This window comes from Chinchilla lanigera, unplaced genomic scaffold, assembly GCF_000276665.1.
Source record: "Chinchilla lanigera isolate Chin_1 unplaced genomic scaffold, ChiLan1.0 scaffold00005, whole genome shotgun sequence".
In the NCBI taxonomy this organism is placed as follows: Eukaryota; Metazoa; Chordata; class Mammalia; order Rodentia; family Chinchillidae; genus Chinchilla; species Chinchilla lanigera.
In genome coordinates, this window is record NW_004955406.1 from 33,944,404 (window position 1) to 33,966,393 (window position 21,990).

Here is a 21,990-nt window from a genome sequence, read left to right on the forward strand (position 1 = left end):
ACTTTTAAATTATTTACTGTATGCTTTCTTCTGGTATACTAGTGTATAGATTTTTATCTTAACTGATATTTTAAATTTACCCTGTTTTGGTTTCATTAAGTTACTTGTACTTATAAATTGAGGTCTTAAGAATGTTTTAACCTGTACTCTCCTAATTATCAAGATGAAAATTAAATCACATTATTTTGGTGCTCAATCTGTCAGACAAAATACTAACCATATTTTAAAAATAAATCTCCCTACTGTCTATGATATTGGTGTTTGTTAATAAAATCATGATTGAGAATAGATTATTACCATAGAATTATTATTTTTTATAAGGAAAATACCTTTTACTTTGCATTTTACTTGGGACAGGTTCTGATATACACTATATATATGTTATCACTGAATTATTTTTATAGGAGTTACAGTGATATAAGATATACAAATTTTACCCAGTATAAAAGCATAAGAAAAAAGTTAACATACACAGCATATTTACCTAAAAAGAAATCATAAACATTAATTGAAATAATTCTACTCTTCCCTGATCCCTCTCCAGTATCCAGATAATACAATTTGCCTGAACTTTATTTTTTAAATTAATGTTACTGGTACCCTTTTCATACACATACTGATCATATTCTTCATAGGGAATTTGTACCTGTACATACTGTATCTCACTTCTTCTTTTTCTCCATTCCCTTCCCTTCAACCCTTCTTCCCCTTCTTCTTTACAAAAGCTTTGTTTTCATTTTTTCCTTCTATTCTCTTTTCCTTTTCCTTTCTTCCCTTCGCACTCCTCCCTCCCCTGTGCTCCTTCCCACTTGAACATTTCCTTCCTACTTGCCAATATCTATTATCCATCGTGGTCTTCATTTACCCTTTAAGTTTCTCCCACAAGAGAAACAATGAGATATTTAGACATGTATGTCCAATTTATTTCACTTAAAAGTATGATCCATACTTTTAAGCAGCTTGGACAGCTGCTGAAATTTTAGACTTCATTTGAGAAATACTGTTAAAACTACCTACGGCACTTGTAAAAATTCAGTATTTGGCACCAGTTCTCATTTACGGAATCTATATTTCTAAGGATATGTCTTAAGAATCCATATTTTAAAATATAACACCTCAACACCAGATAATTTTTAAGATATTAAGATTTAAGGAATCACCTCCATGAATTATCTCTCCAGCAAAATAAAATAGCAGTAAATGATAAAATATTACTTATATTTTCAGATACTTCATAGATATGTAATGTCGAGAGCTCTGTTCCAATGCCTTAGACATTTTATGCATGAGAACAATTGAATGCATGTTTATTTCAACTTTGAAAATTGATACAGTAATGTACACAATTAAAATATGTATACAAACTGTATCACTGTACAGTAGAGTATACAGCATGAAACACTCCATTATATTATGTAACGCATTATACTAGGAGTAAAATGCAAAGATGCATGACGATTTAAAAGTCTTACAGTACAGGTGAGAAAAACAGATCACGAATGTTTCACAATAAACAGCAATAGAATGCAGTTTATACTGGGAACATCAGCCCGAGAAGTTCCAGGATAAACACGTGTGAGGGTTACCTAAGGGAAATATTCTTATAGGGTAAATACTAATTGAGATGAGTCCTGGAAGAAAACTTGGATTTTTTAATAAATGGGGAGAGAGATAAAATGCTGTATGTGTTTTAATTTTTATTCTACTAAAGTATATTTTAATACAGACCATTTATGAAGGGGGAAGTGGAAAAGTAATGCTAGGAAATAAATAAAAGCCAGATTGTAGAGGGCCTTGAATGTCAGGCAGGCCTTACCAGACCAGTAATTTACCTGGCCTTTGACATTATTTTGTAGCTGTGCAGAATGAAAATATTAATAAATTTGTGCAAAATGACAAACAGCACTACTAAAGAATGTAAAGCCAATTCTTACTGTGGCAGAAAGAAAGCAAACGTTACTTGGAATAGCAACACATCCAACCCAATACAAAGCAGGTTTTTGTAGTTCACCATAACTTGAGTGTTTAATCATTCACTTTTGACAAGAAGGGAAAAAGGGACTAAGCCAGAGCAGAGTTGTTTCTGATGATTTACTGATCAAAGCCAATTAGAATAGTTCTGGTTGAACTGGGCTGAGTTTCTCTGAAATTACTTTTCAAAGTAACACCAACGAGAGTGAGCACGTGCAATGCAGAGCATTCTGTGTGTTAGTCCATAATTTTAAAAAATCGTTTACCAATACCCACGGAGTGTCAGCGTGACTTTTGAAGTGTAAAATCAAGTGATATGTAGAATCAAAACACAAAGCTTTTTGCTGTATGCTCTTTCATTTGAAGGTGTCAGAATATTTTTCAAACAATAGACTGAGTAAAACCCTTCTCTGGGTTCAGCATTTTTAAAATCTGGGCTATAAAATAGTCCTGAACAAATACCAGGTCTAGAGTATTTGTATATGTGTCTCTGTACCATAACTTCAAACTAGCATGATAATAAAGGAGCACAGGGACAAAGTGATGGATACCAAAGAAATAATCTCATGCTCTATGTTGTACATAAAAATAAAAGCTTATCATACTAAACAAATCACCCACTCCACATTTTCCTGGTATCATTAAGGTTGGTGATAATGTATATAAAAGAGCTTTTGACCTAACGTATTTTTGAGCCTTATGAAAAATTTTGTTTCACTTTAATCATCTCACATTAAAATATTTCATACTTTCTTATATTTCTGGATAAAAATGTGGTAGATAGTATTGTATGGGGATGACATATATTGATTATTGTCCTGTACTGTTTAGACTTTGTTGACTTTGTTCCTGTTTTCAGTATCTCTAAATGGCTATGTTTTTGTATTATTTTATGCCATTTCATCATATTATTTTGCTTGAAGCTCCACACTCTAGAGAGAACAGGCTTGTCTCAGGTTTTAAGCACACGGGGTGCCAACTACAAGCTGGCTCATATCATCACCTATGACATGACGCTGGCAATGTCCTTCCCAACACTTGCTGAAATTATTAAATGGCCCCAGGAGTAGAGCCGTCCTATAAATGGGGCCTTGCATGTGGTAGAGACTCGGGAAGCATCAGCACCCCTCACTCACGGGCACTGCCCAGCTCTCAGCTGTGATGCTCTCCTGGCCAAAATGCACGCGCAGCTCCCCTTTTTCCTTTTCCTTTGTTGATTCTGGTTCACTGCAAATTGAGAGATTTCATAGTCAAGCTTATTTTAGTTATGTCTAAAATAAAAATAAATGACGAACCAGGCCCTGAGAAAAGAGTCAACTTTACAATCTCCATATTTAAACACAGAATGTTTATTCATTTGTTTGCATATTTATTTTTCTTAGCACATTCTGGAGGCATCAGTGACATCTCAGCTGGCACTCCCTATATAAAACCTCCATGCGTCTTCAGGTTTCTCCTTTCAGAAAAAGTTAAATGAAAATGTCAAGCACCATTACCCTAAGCGTTTCTCAAACCCTAAACATATTCAAATGATCCTGCTCCATAAAGTCAAACAGCACTGGATTTCAGAGGAACAGGACGCAGTTATCCTTTCATGGACGGTGGAATTTAGGTCTGAAAGCACCACAAAAGTGCAGTAATTTCTTGGTATTCAGCAAATGTAGATTGAGGGCCTCAAGGGACGCCAAAATACAAGAATGCTTCAGTGACCTGCGCACATCCTCTGCATATTTAAAAGCATCTCTAGGTTACTTATCGTGTCTATATGATATAAGTGTTATATATATGGCTGTCACACTGTACTGTTTGGGGAATAATGCCCAGAAGAAAATCTGTACCTGTTCATTTCAGACACAATTTCTAAAACAGTGATTCTGATCCGAAGTTAGTTGAATCTGTGCCCGTGGAACCTCAGAGACAAAGAGGGCTGACTCAGAACGTCCTACTCTTTTTTCCTAACTAAAAAAAAAAAATCTCCTTACCCTTCCCCACATAGGTTAATGGTTTTGATGTTACTATGCATTTCTTAGCCACTATTCAAAAGCAAAACAGAAAAGTGAAACAAAAAAGCAACAATATTTTCACTGTAAAGAAAAGTAGAAGCAAACCCTAATTTTTCATAATAAAAGTTGTCCACATGACTATCTGTATTTAGATTCCTCAAAACTCATTTTTCCAAAATAATGTTGCTCATGTTCAGTGTCGCGCTCACATGGACAATCATCGTGTGTTAAGCAGGGATTGGAGCTAAGAATATAACGCAGCTGCCTGGTAAGCAGCACAAATGCGTCTTACACTAAGCCCGCTGACGCAGGGTGGAGGGAAATGCTTTAAACCTTCTTTCTCCACCTGCTGGCTGAGAGGAAGATGGTGATACTGAAAACCAAGCCCGTGCTTTTGGAAATGGTACATCAGAAACTTGGTCGGTCAGCCTAGGTGCCTGGTTTTTTGTTTTTGTTTTTTCCCAGAGAAATGTTTGGAGCCAGAATAAATTGTTCTCATATTTTAATGGTGATGCTCATAGGTAAATTGCTCTCTTGTTATTACTTATGTAAGATAACTGGTACCACCTTTTGAGTTTTTAAGATTTTTATTTAGCCACTAATGTTTAATGTTTTCATATGATATTATGATCATATGAAAAGTAGAAGTTTTCAGTAAGGAAGAGTGGATATATTTATACATGGAACCTTGGTTTTTATGCTATCTTTGTATGTCTTTGTAGAAATAGCATTCTTCCAGATATTTCATTGACCATGACTTCAATTATGTGAGGATTATGCCAAAAGCCATTTTAATAGGTAGTGATATTTATATTTAAACATAAAGTTTATGTCCTTTTTACCCATTCATATAATTTATTCTGATTAATGTATGAGATATACCAAGCAGCAAAAATTTTCAATAACAAATTGTTTTAAAAATATAATATTATCGAAGAATCAGAAGCTGTTTGAACTAAAAGAATTTTAGAAAAATAAAATAAAGGAATAATGCTTAAATGACCTTTAAATAAACAAAACACAGTAACATGCATTCATCTACCTTATACTATATGTACTTATACATAAACAAATAATTCATAGTCAACTAAAATACAAATTAAGAATACTGAATGTACTAGTAATCTTATAAATATTGCCCAATCTTTTTATTTTGATTGACAGATCTTTTTTCTTTGCTCAGCCAGTCATGTAACTAACGAAAGCATTTTCAATCTGTTTTCCCACTTTTAGTTCACTGGGTTTATCAAGTAAAAATGTCTGCTCTTATTTTACCAGGGAAATGTTTAATAGAATTGATTTTCAGCACAAGTCACTGTAGTCATTCAACTTTTCAGTAAATTGTGCTTATTGTTTTTCAGACTTTTGATCTTGATATGAGTTTTTGTTACTTTTTTTAATCATGGCATTATTTAAAACTAGCTTCCCTATATATTTAAAGGACATGTATGAACACATTTTGGGTATTTTGTGAAAGAGTAACTGTATAAGTATTTAGTAAGTATTATAAGAAAACACAGTGAGCAAATAGTAAAGAAAGCTCTGCCATGTGCATTTCTATGTTGACTATAACTGAAAGGAAATAGACATCCTATTTTAGGCCCAAATAACCTTCTGTGTGGACAATTTTAATAGCTGCCTAGCTGTCTTCCTGTCTCTAGCTCCTTTCCACTTCACTCTGTTATATTTCCCTGTGGGACTGATCTTTATGAGAAACCATACTGGTCTTCTGTCCAACAATGAGCCCAGTATTCCCCACTGTCAGAAAATCGGGTAGTAAACACATAAAAATAAAACAATAAAAACTTTGTAAGTTCCCAGACCTCCAAATTGGCTGCATCTAACCTTTCTGACTTGATTTTCCTACATAAATCCTCCAGGCCAACCTCACGATTCACCATCACCTCTAACTGCCTTAAGCTTCCCACTGACGAGTATTTGGTTTATTCACTTATTTGTCCATACAGCAGTGCTTTTGTCCTTCTGAGCCATGCTGAAATACATTAAATCCTATCTGCGTAAAGCTTTCCCAGATCAGCGTGAAGAGAGTGCAGAATCCCTTGCTGTCGCTGTTGCCTGTACAATATACTCAGATCTATTGTATAATGTGTGGTGATATTTCTTCTGTATTGTCTTGATTTACATTATCATTTAATTTTTCATAAATTTGTCTTACTTGTTAAATTCCTTGAGGGCAGAGGCTAGATGTTACTCCATGCTATTCACAGAACTTTATAAATTATAGATATGTAATGTATTGGTTTATTTGCTTAGTTTATAAGACCAAGTTTTCATAGCTAAAGATTTATCATTATGTTTCTCTCCAATTCTTCCCCATAAAATTTGCTAAGTATTCTCTATTGTTGCCCTAATGTATTTTCTATGCCCACTGGGAGACTACTATGTACAATGTATTTTCATAACTATGCATTTTGTTATTCCATTATATTGTAAGTATTTTGAGCCCAGGTCTGTGCCGCCCACTTTGTATCTCATATTCTACTTTGTGAGTGTAAAACACAGATTAGGCATTCCGTAAATCTCAGAGAATGGTCAGCTGAAGTTCCAACTAAAGGGCCAAGACGATGTTGCTCTCAGATACCAAAGTGAGTTATAAGAGACATGCTAATGCAGAATGTCACAATAAATACAGAAAATGGCCTCAGGCTTTGAAAGACGTATCTTTATCTCAAGGGTATGTGAAATTCTTGAGAGGCAGTTTGTCCATCTTTTTTTTTTTTCCTGTACTGGGAATCAAACTCATGACCTTGTGCTTGCCAGGCAGGCGCTGTGCCGCTGAGCTAAATCCCCAGCCCCTTGAGAGGCAATTTGAAGCACTGGGTTTATGAAGAGATTTCTTTGGAGAAAAGAGCTGCCATGTTACAAGTTGTACAGTACCCTCAAGTTTCCAGTGGGTTACATTTCAATCCCCAGCAGAGTGAGATGGCTGAAAGGACGGTATCAGAGTCGTCTACACTTAGGATGAGGAGAGAACCCATTAATTTAGAGTAGACTCTCCACCTCCTTGGAGAATCTAAAGATGAAAAACTGTGGCTAATTCTAAGAGAGTGGGAGGAAGATAGAAAGAGAGAGAGAGAGAGAGAGAGAGAGAGAGAGAGAGAGAGAGAGTTGCTGCTATCCTGTGCTGGAAGACCAATAAGGCCCCTAAAATACAGGTCAAAGGTACGTGCGTCCTGAGGTCGAGACTGGAAACCTGTGACAGAAGGAGTTTCAGTCAGTGGTCCAAGTCAAAGGGAAATTTTCCAGCAGGCCCCTGTCAGAAGATGAGGGAATGCCAATGGAGAGAACTGGTGAAGAAAGAGTCAAAGCCAGTAAACCAGTGGCCGTGGGATGAGGGACAAGGAAATGGGAGAGCAGCCAGTCGGCCTCACAGGTCCCTGGAGTACATCTCAGCTGGAGGCCCCAAGAAACTTAGAAAAATCAACTTTAAAACCTTCCAGGCTCAGAAGACATGGAACATCCTCAGTCAGGCCAAAACTTTCTGAACCCCTTCTCTTCTCTACAAGCTCTAGTCTTCTAGAATCAAGAACATAGAAGTCTGGAGGGGAGGACGGCAGAGAAGCAGAATATGAGGGCAGAAGCCGGCCAGGTCTTCTCACAAGACATCTGAAAGTGGGCCTAGCAGACGCAGGGAGAGGATTCGTGTAACTCTAAATTGCACTGAGACTTTTTTTGGTGAATGGTCATTTCAGTTATTATGAATTCTAAAAAATTTATCATGAATCTATTATCCAACAACAATCATAAAATTCATACACTCTTCTGGAGATTTTATCCAGAGGGAAAAAAAATCTTCATTCCATTAATTATAGTGAGAGGGAAAACAATCAGTGTTTTACTTTGGTTATACCTCATGAACTGTTCGATATTCTTCTTCCTGAAATACTTTTGATTATTTTTGTTTTAAAATCCTGTAAAGTTAAAATACCTTCTAATGAAAAAGTTTAAGCTCTTCATAAAATCAGTTAAACAAAACTTGCATTTCAGTTGAATTAAGCACCCCTTTAGAAATAAACTTTATCTATAATTTTATGTCAGTTCTCTCTTTCTCTAAGGATGAGTAAGTAACAAATTAGTTCAATTCAGTTCTATCATTTCTATTCATCAAACTTTTTAAAACATGTACCCTTAGCACTGTTCAGGCCCTGTGGGAGACAATAAAGAGGATTGTAAACCTTCCTTGTTTCCACAGAGCTTGCCATGTTTTTGAATTAATAAAGATAGTATGAAAGTAACTTAAATATTGGACAATATCAGTACAACAGGATCCAATGAAGTGCCTAAATATAGGCCACATAAATGGCAGTGTACAGTCAATGATTAATGTTGTTTAAATGGATCTGAAAATATATACAATGAGTACTTTGGGCTTCAGATCAGACTAAGTGCATTACAAAAAAATGTTAAGTTAGGAAGGTCATCACTAATTAAAAAAATTACTTAGCACATGCCAAATATGAGTGAGCACTAAGCAAGCACCAAATATGGTGATGCATAAAACAGACATTTTCTCTTCTCTCATAGAACTCACAATTTAATGAGATTATAGGCTATTAAGTTGTCCATTTAAGTCTTTTGCTATATAGTTATGCAATTTAGGTACCACCTAAGCAGGAGTTTGTCATGAGATATATATCTGATTTATACTGGAATTGTTTGGAGAGGAGGGAATTGGACCCTTCCATTCACCTTAGAACCCCTATATTGATGTTTATATCCAGCAAATTTTGGTTTCAGGAGTTATGGAGAGCTACAAGAAAGAAGGCAAAAGCTGTATTTTGAAATAGAACAGAGTGAAATAGCAGGATAAAGAATAACCAATACTAGTCCACAATTATGCAATCATTTGCATCTAGGATCACGTCTAGGAGCAAAATTTTTCCTTTTCTTCCATTTTTAATGACGTTTACTGTAACATGGATGTTAGGCAAGGGTAGACTGAACCACCTACTGTAATCAACATTATTTCTAAAGGATGAATTCAAACTCTGCTATGACTGCTCTGCTCTGCAGAACACATGTGAAATGAGATCACTGATGTTAGTTTTCTTCAAGGAATATATTCTATTACAGTTTTAACCCTAAGCCAGCTCTGTCATATTTATGATCTGAATATGCACAATTTTCACTTATTGTTCCTTATTTAACAGGAATTCACTGTGAAGAAGACGTCAATGAATGTTTATCAAACCCCTGCCAAAATGGTGGCACCTGTGAGAACTTGCCTGGAAATTACACTTGCCACTGCCCATTTGATAACCTTTCAAGCACATTTTATGGAGGACAAGACTGTTCTGATATTCTCTTGGGCTGCACACATCACCAATGTCTAAACAGTGGAATTTGTATCCCTCACTTCCAGAATGGCCAGCATGGATTCAGCTGCCTATGTCCGCCGGGCTATACTGGGTCACTGTGTGAAGCTGTCACCACACTTTCATTTGAGGGCAGCGGCTTCCTGTTGGTCACAAATGGCTCGCGTACAGCGCAGAGCTCGGTTTGTAGCATCGCCTTCAGCTTTCGGACCGTTCAGCCTGTGGCACTTCTATTTTTCCGGGGCAACAGAGACATGTTTGCAAAGCTGGAGTTGCTAAGCGGCTACATTCACTTATCAGTCCAAGCTCATAATCAGTCCCAGGTGCTTCTGTACATTCCCCACAACACCAGCGACGGACGGTGGCACTCAGTGGAGGTGGCGTTTGCAGAGGCTGTGACCCTTTCCTTAGCTGACAACTTGTGTAAGGAGAAATGCACCGCTAGCGCTCCCTCTCCATTTGAAAGGAATCAATCAATATGTGCTTTTCAGAACTCTTTTTTGGGTGGTTTACCAGTGGAAATGACCAGAGATGGTGTTGCCCTGCTTAACATCTATAATACAGCATCCACACCTTCATTTGTAGGCTGTCTCCAAGACATTAAATTTGATTCGAATCATATTACCCTGGAGAACATTTCATCTGGCTTGTCATTAAATATCAAGGCAGGCTGCACACGAAAGGATTGGTGTGAAAGTCAACCTTGTCAAAACAGAGGACGCTGCGTCAACTTGTGGCTTGGCTACCAGTGTGACTGCTACAGGCCCTATGTAGGCCCCAACTGTCTGAGAGGTGAGAGAAAGCTGAGCACCAGGAGGGCTGTGCCTCTAGGCAGATCAACATAAAGACAGCCCGTCTGCTACTTCTCATTATGCTACCTAATGTCCCCTTGCCACTTAGGCTACTACTATTTGTCCAATAATGCAAAAAAAGAAGAGGGAGGTGATGTGTATTAATTTTGAGTGATTTCATAGGACATTTGAGTTTCACTCAGACATAGAAGTAAAACAATAAGCAAATAGCCCCTATCCAAATTGGTTTTCATCTTGGTGTGACATAATGCTCTTAGAAATTTCACCATTTGTTATATATCAGGGATTTATCATAAATCTTATTTAAAAGAAAATCTTGTGGACAAAAAAGACTTTTACAGACTAAATTAGTCATTGCCACATAAGAGCAGAGTATCTCGTGCCTTGTAGATTCTCAGTAAATACTCACTTCCTTGCTCTCCTTCAGATGCAATTCACCCTTGCTCCAAAGTCATGTTTCAGTTCATACATTTACAAGCCACCAATTTCATTCAAAGGCATCATCTCCAGGACTGTCTTGAGAAAACAGATAGATGTCTCAAGAAAAAAAAGGAAGAAAAAAATGTGAAAAGTAACCACAGTGAAACTTGGTAAATGCCATAAATGAATTGGTCTAGTTTCTCTAGCAATACAAGTTCTTATTTTGAGCATCATTCTGAAGATAGCTGCTGATAGTGATCAATATATACCTGCATTATTATTATTGTTATTATTATCATGCATTGTAAAAATCTGAGAGGTTATTGTAATCGACTGCTTTGAAGTTCAGCCCTAATTTACTCCAAGATTTCAGAGTAACTTGAAGTAGGACAACATCTGGTAAATAGTCTTCTCTGCTTTATATAAAGTAAAATTAAAACCAGTCTTAGCCCATACCCTACTCCATGTTCAAATGGCTAAGAATTATTAGAAACTATTCACGAGTTTCTCCCTGACCACAATATTCATTACAAATCATGGACCTGTTTGACAATGAGGTATGACATCTACTAGCTCTATGCAATATTTTAAACAGAATGGCAAGTTGTTTTGTGATTTTTTTAAGGAGAAAAGGGGAAATTATGCTGAAGCAATGGCTCACTTTTTGAAGAAAAATTTAATTGACCCAAGGCAATATTTTTACTACATATACAAAATAACAAACAGATGCTGACTCATTTTGACTGGCTTCCAGATGCAGTGACCCATGAGGTTAATACTGACCATGGTGATGCTAACTGTCCTAGTAAATGTATTCAAGAGATGCCAACCCAGTGTGTTCTGGTTTTCTTTAGTTTATTTTTCCCAACTTGGAAAATTATGAACTTTTAAAACCAAGTTCCTAAATTGGTTACACGTCCTTACTGCCCCTAGCACCCCTACACTATTTGAAACTATTTAAACCCCAGGAGAATATTTGGCTTTAAGAAATTACAGGGAGGCAGCTTTGTGAAATCTTTTCTTTCTGAAATTTCTTCAGATAAGTTTAGGGGAAACTCTATTTTTCATATCACTTCTTGGTCATAAAACTAAAATATTCTGTATTGGCTCTTATCTATGAAGAATGTTCTCTGGGAGTCTACTTCCACTATAAAACATGCTTTAGGGCAGTAATGAGAACTTGGAGTCTGCTATTGCTGCACATGTAAATTCAAGAAGAGATGTACTAAAAAACAAAGGCAAACTTTACCCAAATCATTATTTTGCACAATGTTTCCCAATCATGGTACATACTGCAGAGAACAAGTAGAACAGGATAGAAGATTTAGTTAGCTGACTAAACACAAAAGACAAAGGGATTTCCAATATCTTGAAGTTGACCTTGCTAAAGTGTTCTAAACTCTCAAGTGGGACAGTTCTGAGAAGAGTTCCCCTAAGCACTACCCACAGAACTGTCTATAAGGTTGTCTCAGCGTGGCTTGTGTTGATTGCATACAGAAACATGAAACTTCTGAGATATTTAGATTTGTCACCTACCTTTGTTACTCTGGGATAATATTTGATTTATAAAAGCAATCTACATGTGTTTTACCTTCTATTTTACATCTAGACATTGAGAATTTTATCATCCTAGAATTACAATTTCACATATATAGAAGAGGCTTTATTCCATGGCTTTTCCATTTTTACACTATTGGGCCTGCCCGGTATAATGGTCCAAAGCTCTGCTTAAACATCTTCATGAATGGAGAACTCAGTCTATCACGAAAAAGTTTCCAAACAAGTCTTTTGTTATATTTAAATGAGGTATGATGCACACAAATATCTCACTCATTTACCACATTTTAATTCTTGAACATGTTCATATAAATCTTAACATATTTATATGAGAATATTTATATATTTGAAAAAATCTTGCTCCATGCAAGCCATCACTTCTACATGCTACACCTCCCAGCTTCGACTGTCTCCACATGGCAGTCTTCAGACCCTTCCATACCTGCTTGCTGACTTTAGAATAAATTTGCTTATCTGTCTTCTTTCTAAAATATGGTATCTATGTGACTTGACGCTAAACAGTGACATAGGATCATAACCTCTCTTATTCTGTACACTATGCCTCTGGTTTGCAGCTTAATGTTACACTGGCTTTTTCTGACAGTCATATTACTTGGTTGCTTTGCTCTGAGTCATTGTCTGTCATGATGTCACACAGTCTTGCTCTAAGCCCATGAGACACATTTAGATATGTGTCTTTTATTTATTCTCATTAAATTTCATCAACCATTAAAACTTGTCAAACTGGTTTTTCACTTTTTATATTATTTATCATTAGGACATATCAATGACATGTATGAGAATCATTCCTTCCATGTGCACAGCAGGGTCACCTGTGGCTTCAGGTGTTTCTAAAATCATGTAGCACATCACACATTCTGACTACCTGCTTGTGATTTCTGAAGAATTGGATTACCGGAGAGTCAGGCTTCTAAGCAAAAGAGAAAACAGCTCTGCGTTCTGTCTTTTAATCTGGATCCACAAAGTAATGCTGCAGGCATCGTCTGATGACCAGCGGGGCCTCTACTCCCTGAGGTTGAGTGAGTCTGTGCATATCCTCAAACCTCAAGGGCTTCAAGAGCCAAATTTTCTTATTAAGCATTTTATCTCATATGAAAGTACTGCATGTATTCAGAGATGTTAACCTCTTCAAAGGGGTTATTTCATCTAACAGTAGACTTTGAAAGCTACCTGTAGTTGCCTGGAGCAGGTGGTCTCTACATGCAGATTCAAACTGCAATGTTGCTGTAGGAAATCAAGTTAGAGTTCTGAACAGTGTAGCTGTTTATCCAGGAGGTCTTCAAACAGACTGGTTCCTAAGCAAGTTTCACTGTAATTCAACGAAAGTAAAGTACGTCTGACCTCTGCCCACACTTCCACTGGGCCATCTGATGGCATTTAAGCATACAAGAATATGTTTTCTTATTTCTGGTTATGACTGAGATGTGAAAACCTAAAGGCAACAATATCATCAAAACATGCTCTTGTCAAGTTCATGGATGATTCCTTGATTGCAAAATCCAGTGGTTAAATCTCAGCCCTTTCTTACTTGACCTCTCAGTAACCGTTAACACAGTCCAACACTTGCCCTTCCTGAAAATTCTTTCCTGCTTATGCTTCTGGGCTGTCACTGTCTCAGGGTCCTCTCATCCTGAGAGGATATCATCTTGTTTGCTTCCAATTGTACACTGTTGAAGGGATCAGTTCTTGTACCTCTTGTGTTCTCTCTGTCTCTACATTCATCGTTGTAATCTTAGTCTTGTTGCTTTAAGTCTTTTATATTCACCAAAAATTCCTAAATTACTAACCCAGGACATCTTCCCTGAACCTCTGTATCAACTACCTATTAGTTATCACCTCATAAATATCGTGAGGCATCTCAGATTAATATAAATTCCCATCCACCCACAATCTGTCCCTTTAATGTTCTTCCCCATCTCTATAAATGGAAACCTCTTCAAGGTTTCTGGTTGTTTGGGCCAAAAATCTTGAAAAAGAACTTGTTCTAGAAGTACTACCTTGTTCTACTTGTTCTAGATGTGCTAGAAGTTCTATCAGTACTACCTTCAAATTATTTTGAAAATTGAACTACATCTTACCACCCCCACACTTCTGGTGAGAACTAAATCATCATGATTCATCTCTGGAATTACTACAGTAATGTCCCTCCTTTCTTTGGGTTTTTGTACAGATGTCATCTTCTGAGAGAGCTCTTCCCTGACTATTCCATTTAAACTTAAAATTGTACCTTTAACTCCTAATTTTCCTATTTGCTTTCTCTACCTAAAGTATCTTATATCAAGTGATTTCTTACCTCCTGACATACTATATACTTTATTTCTTTATCTGTCTCTGGTGTGTCTTTCCCTAACTGGAATACAGCACAAGCTTTATAAAGATGGCAATTTTTGTTCCTATTATATCATCAATGATTTTAGACATCAGATTTCATTGTTTTCACATCTCAGGACGTCTTTTGAGATAATGCAGGTGGACAGCATTGCCACGTCCATGTAATCCTCACTCTTTTGGCCACAGGAAAGGCTGGATGAGTTCGGCACACTGCTTTCTCCCGATTTCCCTGTCCACAGTGCCTCTCCTTCTTCCCAACCAGGACCACAAAACAGTCCTCTTCTTCCTCCGTTCAATGCCAAATCTTTTACTGTGTGCATTTCCTCTCAAAAGAGGACTTCCTAGTCTCATTCTTGATTTCTGTCCTTTACCAAAAACAATTAGGTTTAATGCCACGTCTGCTTCGTGTCTTCCAACTGGCGTATACAACTGCCGAAAAAGTCTGTTTACAGATGTTGCATGAGCGCTCTTCCTTAAAATTTCTTCTATCAAATTGCATTATTAGGTGTCTGACATTTCACCACTTAAGTTCCACTATTTCATGGCAGTGAAGGGGAAATTCTTATCTGTGCCGAAATATTCTGTTTTGTGCTTAATGAATCTCAACCATAACCCAAACTGTAGTTATTTTTAAATAAAGTAAACTCAGGAGCTCATAAAATTAGGCCAAATTGCTATAATATTGAATCATTCTATCTTGAATTTGAAAAGTATGTGTGAATGTATATGTGTACAGAATGTTCATGTCCTGTCTCTTCTTACCTTGAGTCTTAAGATGTTTCTCTATGTCTCCTCAATTCCAACACTGAAGAGTACGTGGCAGGCAGATTTGGCCAGGATGACTCCACCGGATACGCTGTCTTCAGGGTCGATGAGAATTATGGGCAGAACTTCAGCCTCTCCATGTTTGTGCGAACGCATCGCCCATCAGGCTTCCTTCTCGCCTTGGAAAATGGCACTTACCACTATGTTCGTGTCCGGCTAGAGCAGGGCAGACTAGCACTGCTGACTCCAGGCTCTCCAAAATCACTAGTAACACTTGTTCTAAGTGACGGAAATGTCCACTTAATATCTTTAAAGATCAAGCCAAACAAAATTGAACTGTATCGGTCTTCACGAAAGCTGGGATTTGTTTCTGCTGCTACATGGAAAATCCAAAAAGGAGATGTCCTCTACCTTGGCGGCCTGCCCGATAAGCAAGAGACTGAAAATAATGGGGGGTTCTTCAAAGGCTGTATCCAAGATATAAGACTAAACAATCAAAATCTGGAATTCTTCCCAAATTCAACAAACAGTGCATCCCACCACCCAGTTCTTGTCAATGTGCTCCAAGGTTGTCCGGGAGACAATGTCTGCGAGGTAGGATTATTCATGTAACTGTGGACAGATTGTATGCTAAATTTTTATTGTATGCAATATATAACTTATTAAGACAATCTTTTGTAAGTAATGTCATAAAGATGTTGTCACTGACTTTCAAAGGATAGTGTTTCATCTATATGTTCCCAGATAAACAGGGATTTATATCAAAGAATAAAATGGCAGGCTTGCTCTGGCAAGCCGGTGTGTTTGACAACCAAGATAACTCCCACTACAAGCTTCTCCTACCCCCACAACAATCAAATTACTTTTTTTGTTTGTTTGTTTGTTTTTCCCCGGTACCAGGAACCGAACTCACGACCTTGCGCATGCCAGGCAGGCGCTTTTGTCGCTGAGCTAAATCCCCAGCCCCTCAAATTACTTAAGAATTATGCTTTTATTCCTAAACTCTAATGGCACCCAGAAGTTTAACTGAACTCTTTTGGGAAGGTCTCTTTATCTTAAATGTGTCAAGTTCATGGATGATCCCTCGATTGCAAAATCCAATGGTCAAACCTCAGCGCTTTCTTACTTGACCTCTCAGTAAGGTCAATGTGCTCCAAGGTTGTCCGCTCCTATTGTTTTAAACTTTTATTAAGTCAAAAAGACAAAAACAGCTGAGAGGTAATTTGGACCTGAAATCCTCTGAGATATAATTTCCAGAGTTCTTTTTTACTTACTTCTTTTCTATCCTCTTCTAAGAGGTGCTTTCAATACATGAAACTGTCAGCTCCGCGGAAGCTTTCAAAGGAAAACAGGGGAACATTCTGTACATGTTGGACGTTTGTTGAGCTCTGAGTATTATCATATCCTATATTTGGTCCTAAATATACACAAATGAACCCCCGTGACATTGTTATAGGAACATTTCTAATGTGCCTGGCACTACAAGTATTAATCCATTTAATTCTGTTGCAGGACCACTGTTTCAACAGGCACTATTATTCCCCTTATGTTATTTACAGATGAAGAACCTGAAATTTAGAAAGATGAGGTGTGGCTGGGATGTAGCTCAGTAGTAGAGCACATGTTTAGCACACATATGACCCTTGTTTTAGTCCAAGTACAAACAAAACAAAACCCAAAGAGAACAGGTTTCCATAACCAGCCTACATCATGTTAATAGTAGACCTGGAATAAACACAGTCCAGGCTCTAAAAAAAATTCTTTTCAATATGTTTTAGTTTGAATATTTTGTAAGGGACCTTAAAAGAACTGAAATGATAATAGTATGTCTCTGATTCATAAGCAGAGCAAACAGAGAGAGAGGGCATTGAATTGGGACCCAGAAGAATAGGCACCAAGGTTCGCTATTTCATTTCTTGGTAGGACCTTCAGCACTGACGGGACCTCAGCTTCCTCATCTGTAATAACAGGAGTAATAATTCCTACCTCAGGTGATAGTGTATGTGAAAGTGCCCCATAATTTGTAAACTGCAGAGAACTTTATTCTATTTCAAAAATCTGTGTGTTAGAGATGAATTTTATATTTTCTCTCCTCATCTCCTCTATCACTCGTTCCCCAGCTGCTCCTTTAGAAAACAGCTGGCGGCGGTAGTAGTCAGTTTTAGTCTATATAATTAACAGTGTTATTAAAGTTTACAATCTAAAGATGAAGGGAAATTTGTGTTTTAAAACAAGATACATGCTCTTGCTTTTCGTACTTCCATCTTGAGCTCTGGTGCTTATGCAAGCTGTTGATTTCTTTTCTGCTCAGCCTAACCCCTGCCACAACGGCGGCGTCTGCTACTCCCTGTGGGATGAGTTCTTCTGCGCCTGCCCCGCGCACACAGCTGGGAAAGCCTGTGAGGAAGTTCAGTGGTGTGAGCTCAGCCCGTGTCCTCCCAGCGCCCACTGCCAGCGGGTGCCTGGAGGGTTTGAATGTAGGTAAAGTTCAAAACTATCATCTCTCCAATTAAGCTGGTGTATTGCAGTTGTTCAAACAGAAACATTAAAAAAAGAGTACAGACACAGTCAGGTTTTTGAAGAAATTTGTGTTGTTTCCCTATGCGAATAGTTTGATAGCCCTGACAGAATAGTGTAATGGCCCACATTGATCTCTTGCCCCTTCCTGCCCCGGGTACTTGGATTGAAAATTGATACAGGAACACAAAACATAGATCCTTGGTTATTTGAAGGTGATGTGTGAAGAATAAATCACCTTCCCTTTCCTCATGACTGGGCATAAGAGACTTCCTTAAATAATGTAAAGCTTTGTCTTCTGTAACACAGTATGGGAATGTCTACCTCATAGGTTTCTTTGTGATGATAATATACCATTATGCATATAATCAAACACGCTGGGCACCAGGCTAAGGTTTGCAATGAGCATTTCTCTCCATGAGAAAGATTTGCCTGTTTCCTTCAGTACTAGAACACAGAAGCTCTCAAATGTTAGCAATTTGAATATTACATTCACAATTCTGACATAGTCACATACTAACCATGCTATCATGTATATTGTCTTCTCTCCTACTAGAGAATGCACAGCCTTATCAAAGGCCAGATACAGTTTTAATTGAATCTTAATCTCTTCCTCATTATTCAGAGATTTCGTTTCTGAAAGTTTCTCTCTTGTCAGTCTCAAATTTTTCATTATCGTATAAGCATACCATGAAATTTCCTCGTAACAAAAGGTTTCCCTCTGTCTCCCTCGCCCCATTCCTATCCTCTCCTTCCAATTTCTCTGTTTTCTTTTATAGGGAAATGAAAAATGTTTAAAGAACTGTTCTTGGTAGAGTCTAATACTTTATTCACTTCTTCTCTTCTCCCTTAATCAGGCTCCAATGTACCATCACCACCTTCACCTTCAACTCTTTATACCAGAGCTTCAGAGCTTCCCTTTAACCCCTTCATTCAAATTTCGGCCCAAGTGTCCCTAAATGTGGCTTTTCTTTATATCTTTTACCATTTTCTAATATTTTATTACATGTATATTTCTTTCACTTTTTTCCTCAGTGGAATGTAAGTCTCACAAGGTAGGGACATTGTCTATAGGTTTCTCAAGTTGTTGTTATCCCTTAAATTGTCAACAAATATTTGCTAAATGAATAAATTGACTTATTTTTCTCCAAAATAACTCACTATTTTTACTTAATTACTTTAGACATTAAATATGCCATCTGCTTACATTGAAAACAGACATAAAATACCTTATAAAAACACTGTCCTAAAATAATGGAATGGAACTAGAGAATAGAATGTTTTATGGTTATTACCAACATTTTCCTAGATCTGATCCAAAGCAGTTGAGGAAAAGAGAAGAGATTTAGTTTCATGCTTCTATATTTGAAAAAAAATATTAATAATCTATATGAGGCACATCACATTGTGCATATATTTGGGAAATACCACAAAACCTGTAGAAAAATTTATATATAAATATTTATATTCATCCTTAAGAAAGATATACTACCTACAGGTAAAAAACATGATGTGTTGACATAAAGAATATAACCTGGGTTTTAATGTGGCATGAAGTTTACTTGGTTTATTTATTTTTGTGGTGCTGCAAATCCAACCCAGACCCAGTGCATGCCAGCCATGTGCTCTACTACTTAGCTACACCAAAGACCTGGCACCAATTTTAAATTCAACATTTTCCATTGTTCTACCTTTTAGATACTTGTGAAAAATTATTTATTGATTATAATTTTATTATTCATCTTTTGATAGAAATACTAAAGTTGCTAGCCCCTCTTTGTTCTACAACATGATTCAAGTTATTATGGATATTTTCACAGGGGAATAAAAAAAAGACTGGGGTTTTTAAAAATCAGTGATAGTCAATCAAGGAATGGATAAAAAAAAAATGTGGTCTTTTTTTATAATGGAATATTATTCAGCCATAAAGAAGGATAAGCTGGAGACTTCTATGAGTAAATGGATGCAACTTGAGTCCATACTCATAAGTGAAATAAACCAGATGCACATGTGTAAACATTGTATTGTCTCCCTAGCATGAGAAGCTGAAAGAGTAAATGTGATACAAAATGTACAACAGATACTGTAAAATGGGAAGAAACTTCAAAAGGAAATAGAAACTGGTTTAGAGGAATGGGAAAAAAGAAGGAAGGGAAAAGCAAAAGGAAATATATATATAAGATAGTTAAAATAGTTATATTACTAATTTCTCTCAGTTCATTTGAAAGATAAGCTTGTGCTAATATAATCTGAACAATTAAAGTATGATATTTTGTACTTTGAGTAACTAACTTAAAGATAGCAATATTCAATGTATTAACCAGTGTTAATACATTAATACTCCCATCCTATTGTTCTGGAATCTTGGCTTTCGATTTTTTTGTTTCTTTTTCTTTAAAATAAAAATTAAAGAAATAAAATCAATGATAGCACAAGAATTGGCTACAGTGACTGTTAGTCACACTACACCTAAAGCAGCGTACGACTGAACACATCTCTTAGACAGAAATGTGTCTCTATTGCTACAGTACTGCTGCTGTGGAAAGACTAGAAAGCCTGTCACCAACCCCCCAAAAGTCCGCACAGCATTCTTTTTAAAGTGTGATTTACTTCAGTGAAGAGACAAAATGTAAATTAATAGGCTGCAACAGGACTTGTGTATCAGTTTCCTAACTGACAGGTATGAACCTAGAATTTATTTGTGCTTTTTTGGGTACTTTTAATTCTATGTCCCGTTATGATGGGATTGTGTTTCCTTTTCAAATGAAATATGATGAGGGTAAGTTTAATAGGACAACGTACTCTTGAGAGTACAGCCCTTACATGGCCCCGAGTTTGTCTTGAAAATTTAATCATCTGTATCACTGTGTCCTATCAAGGTTTAAACCAAGATTTGACACTCACTTTAGATATAGGTGTGTTTATTATGGCAAAACTCCAGAAAAAAAGTTCAAGGATAAACATTATATGTATTGTAGTTATTAATCAGATCACAAAAAGTAATATAGGTGTTTTCATCAGAACTGGTGAACCAAATTTATATAGCATCGCAGACAGTGTTCTTTCTTTAGATTGGAAAGCTAATGTCATGCATCATTTTAAACATTTAAAAACATATAATAATGAGACACTTATTGCTTTTTCTCTCCTTACTCCATACCCCAAAACCTGGTGGAAAAAACACAACAATCAAAAATGATACAATCAAGTGAGATTTAATCTACTGATATAATTCACTTCAATTAAAACACTTGAATGATAAACTTAAGTTTTTCACTGCTAAGGTTTCTAATCATTACTTCACTTTTTAAAATAAAGTATGAAGTTCTCTTTGTAGATTATTTATTTAATAAGGTTTACTGAGCACTGTATTCCAGGCACTATTCTGTGTAAAAAAATTGAGTGAAATCCCACAGAGAAGAACTCTACTCTTGTAGAGCTCAGAGTCTATGCAGAAAGACAGTCCAGGAACAAGTATACAAACACTATCATTCCAAATGCTAACAGGAGCTGTTAAAAATAACTGTAATAGTATAGACAGTGGAGGCAGGAAGGAAGTTATTTTAACTTGGACAGTTGGGGAAAGCTTCTCCGGGGAGGTGACATTGAGCAGATTCCGACAGAGAGGACTCAGGTGTGGGAAGGCACGGGAGTGGATATTCTAGGTTTAGGTAAAATGAAAAGGCCCTCACTGGGAACAAACATGTAGCTTTTAGTGAGTGGCAAGCTGCTCTGTGGCTGTGACATGTGAGTGTGGAAGAGTGGTAGGAGTTAGAATGAGAGAGTTCATCAGAGGTCAGGACGCATAAACTCTTGTGGGCGTTGTTTCGAATTTCCTTCTAGATATGATGATACTCATGAAAGTCCTTAGCTGAGGAGAGGTTGTTACATTCATCCTCATGGCCAGAGAAGGAGGAGTGCTAAAAAGTAATTAGCCTATATGAAACATGACAGTTGCTGGCTGCAGGGCCTAAAAAGTGAGGTAATGACAGTGTTTTAAGGTCAATTATACTGAAGATGGAAAAAGTGAGAATAGTGAATCGACCTCTGGCTGTGTAACGCAGAGATCACTGTGACCTGAGAAATGGCTGCAGTGAAGTGACTGGGGCAAAATCCTGAGTGGCTCGCATTAAAAAGAAAGCAGGAAATGAGAAAGTGAAGAGTGAGAGTATAAAACTATTAGAAGTTTAGATGATAAAGAGATAGAGAAACAAAGCAGAGGGCTAGGGGGTGTCAGTGAGTGCTTTGGGATCTTGG

The 21,990-nt window shown here is 37.0% G+C and overlaps 1 protein-coding gene across 3 annotated transcripts in view; it reads left to right on the plus strand.

The window, feature by feature from the left end:
- Crb1 (crumbs family member 1, photoreceptor morphogenesis associated) overlaps positions 1-21,990 on the plus strand; it is a 188,184-nt gene that overhangs the window by 126,650 nt on the left and 39,544 nt on the right. For all 3 annotated transcript variants that reach the window (XM_005375121.2, XM_005375122.2, XM_013521884.1), the window contains exons 6-8: positions 9,146-10,102; positions 15,263-15,810; positions 17,528-17,693. In XM_005375121.2, the coding sequence (XP_005375178.1) occupies positions 9,146-10,102; positions 15,263-15,810; positions 17,528-17,693 (1,671 nt within the window). The remainder of the gene's footprint in view (positions 1-9,145; positions 10,103-15,262; positions 15,811-17,527; positions 17,694-21,990) is intronic.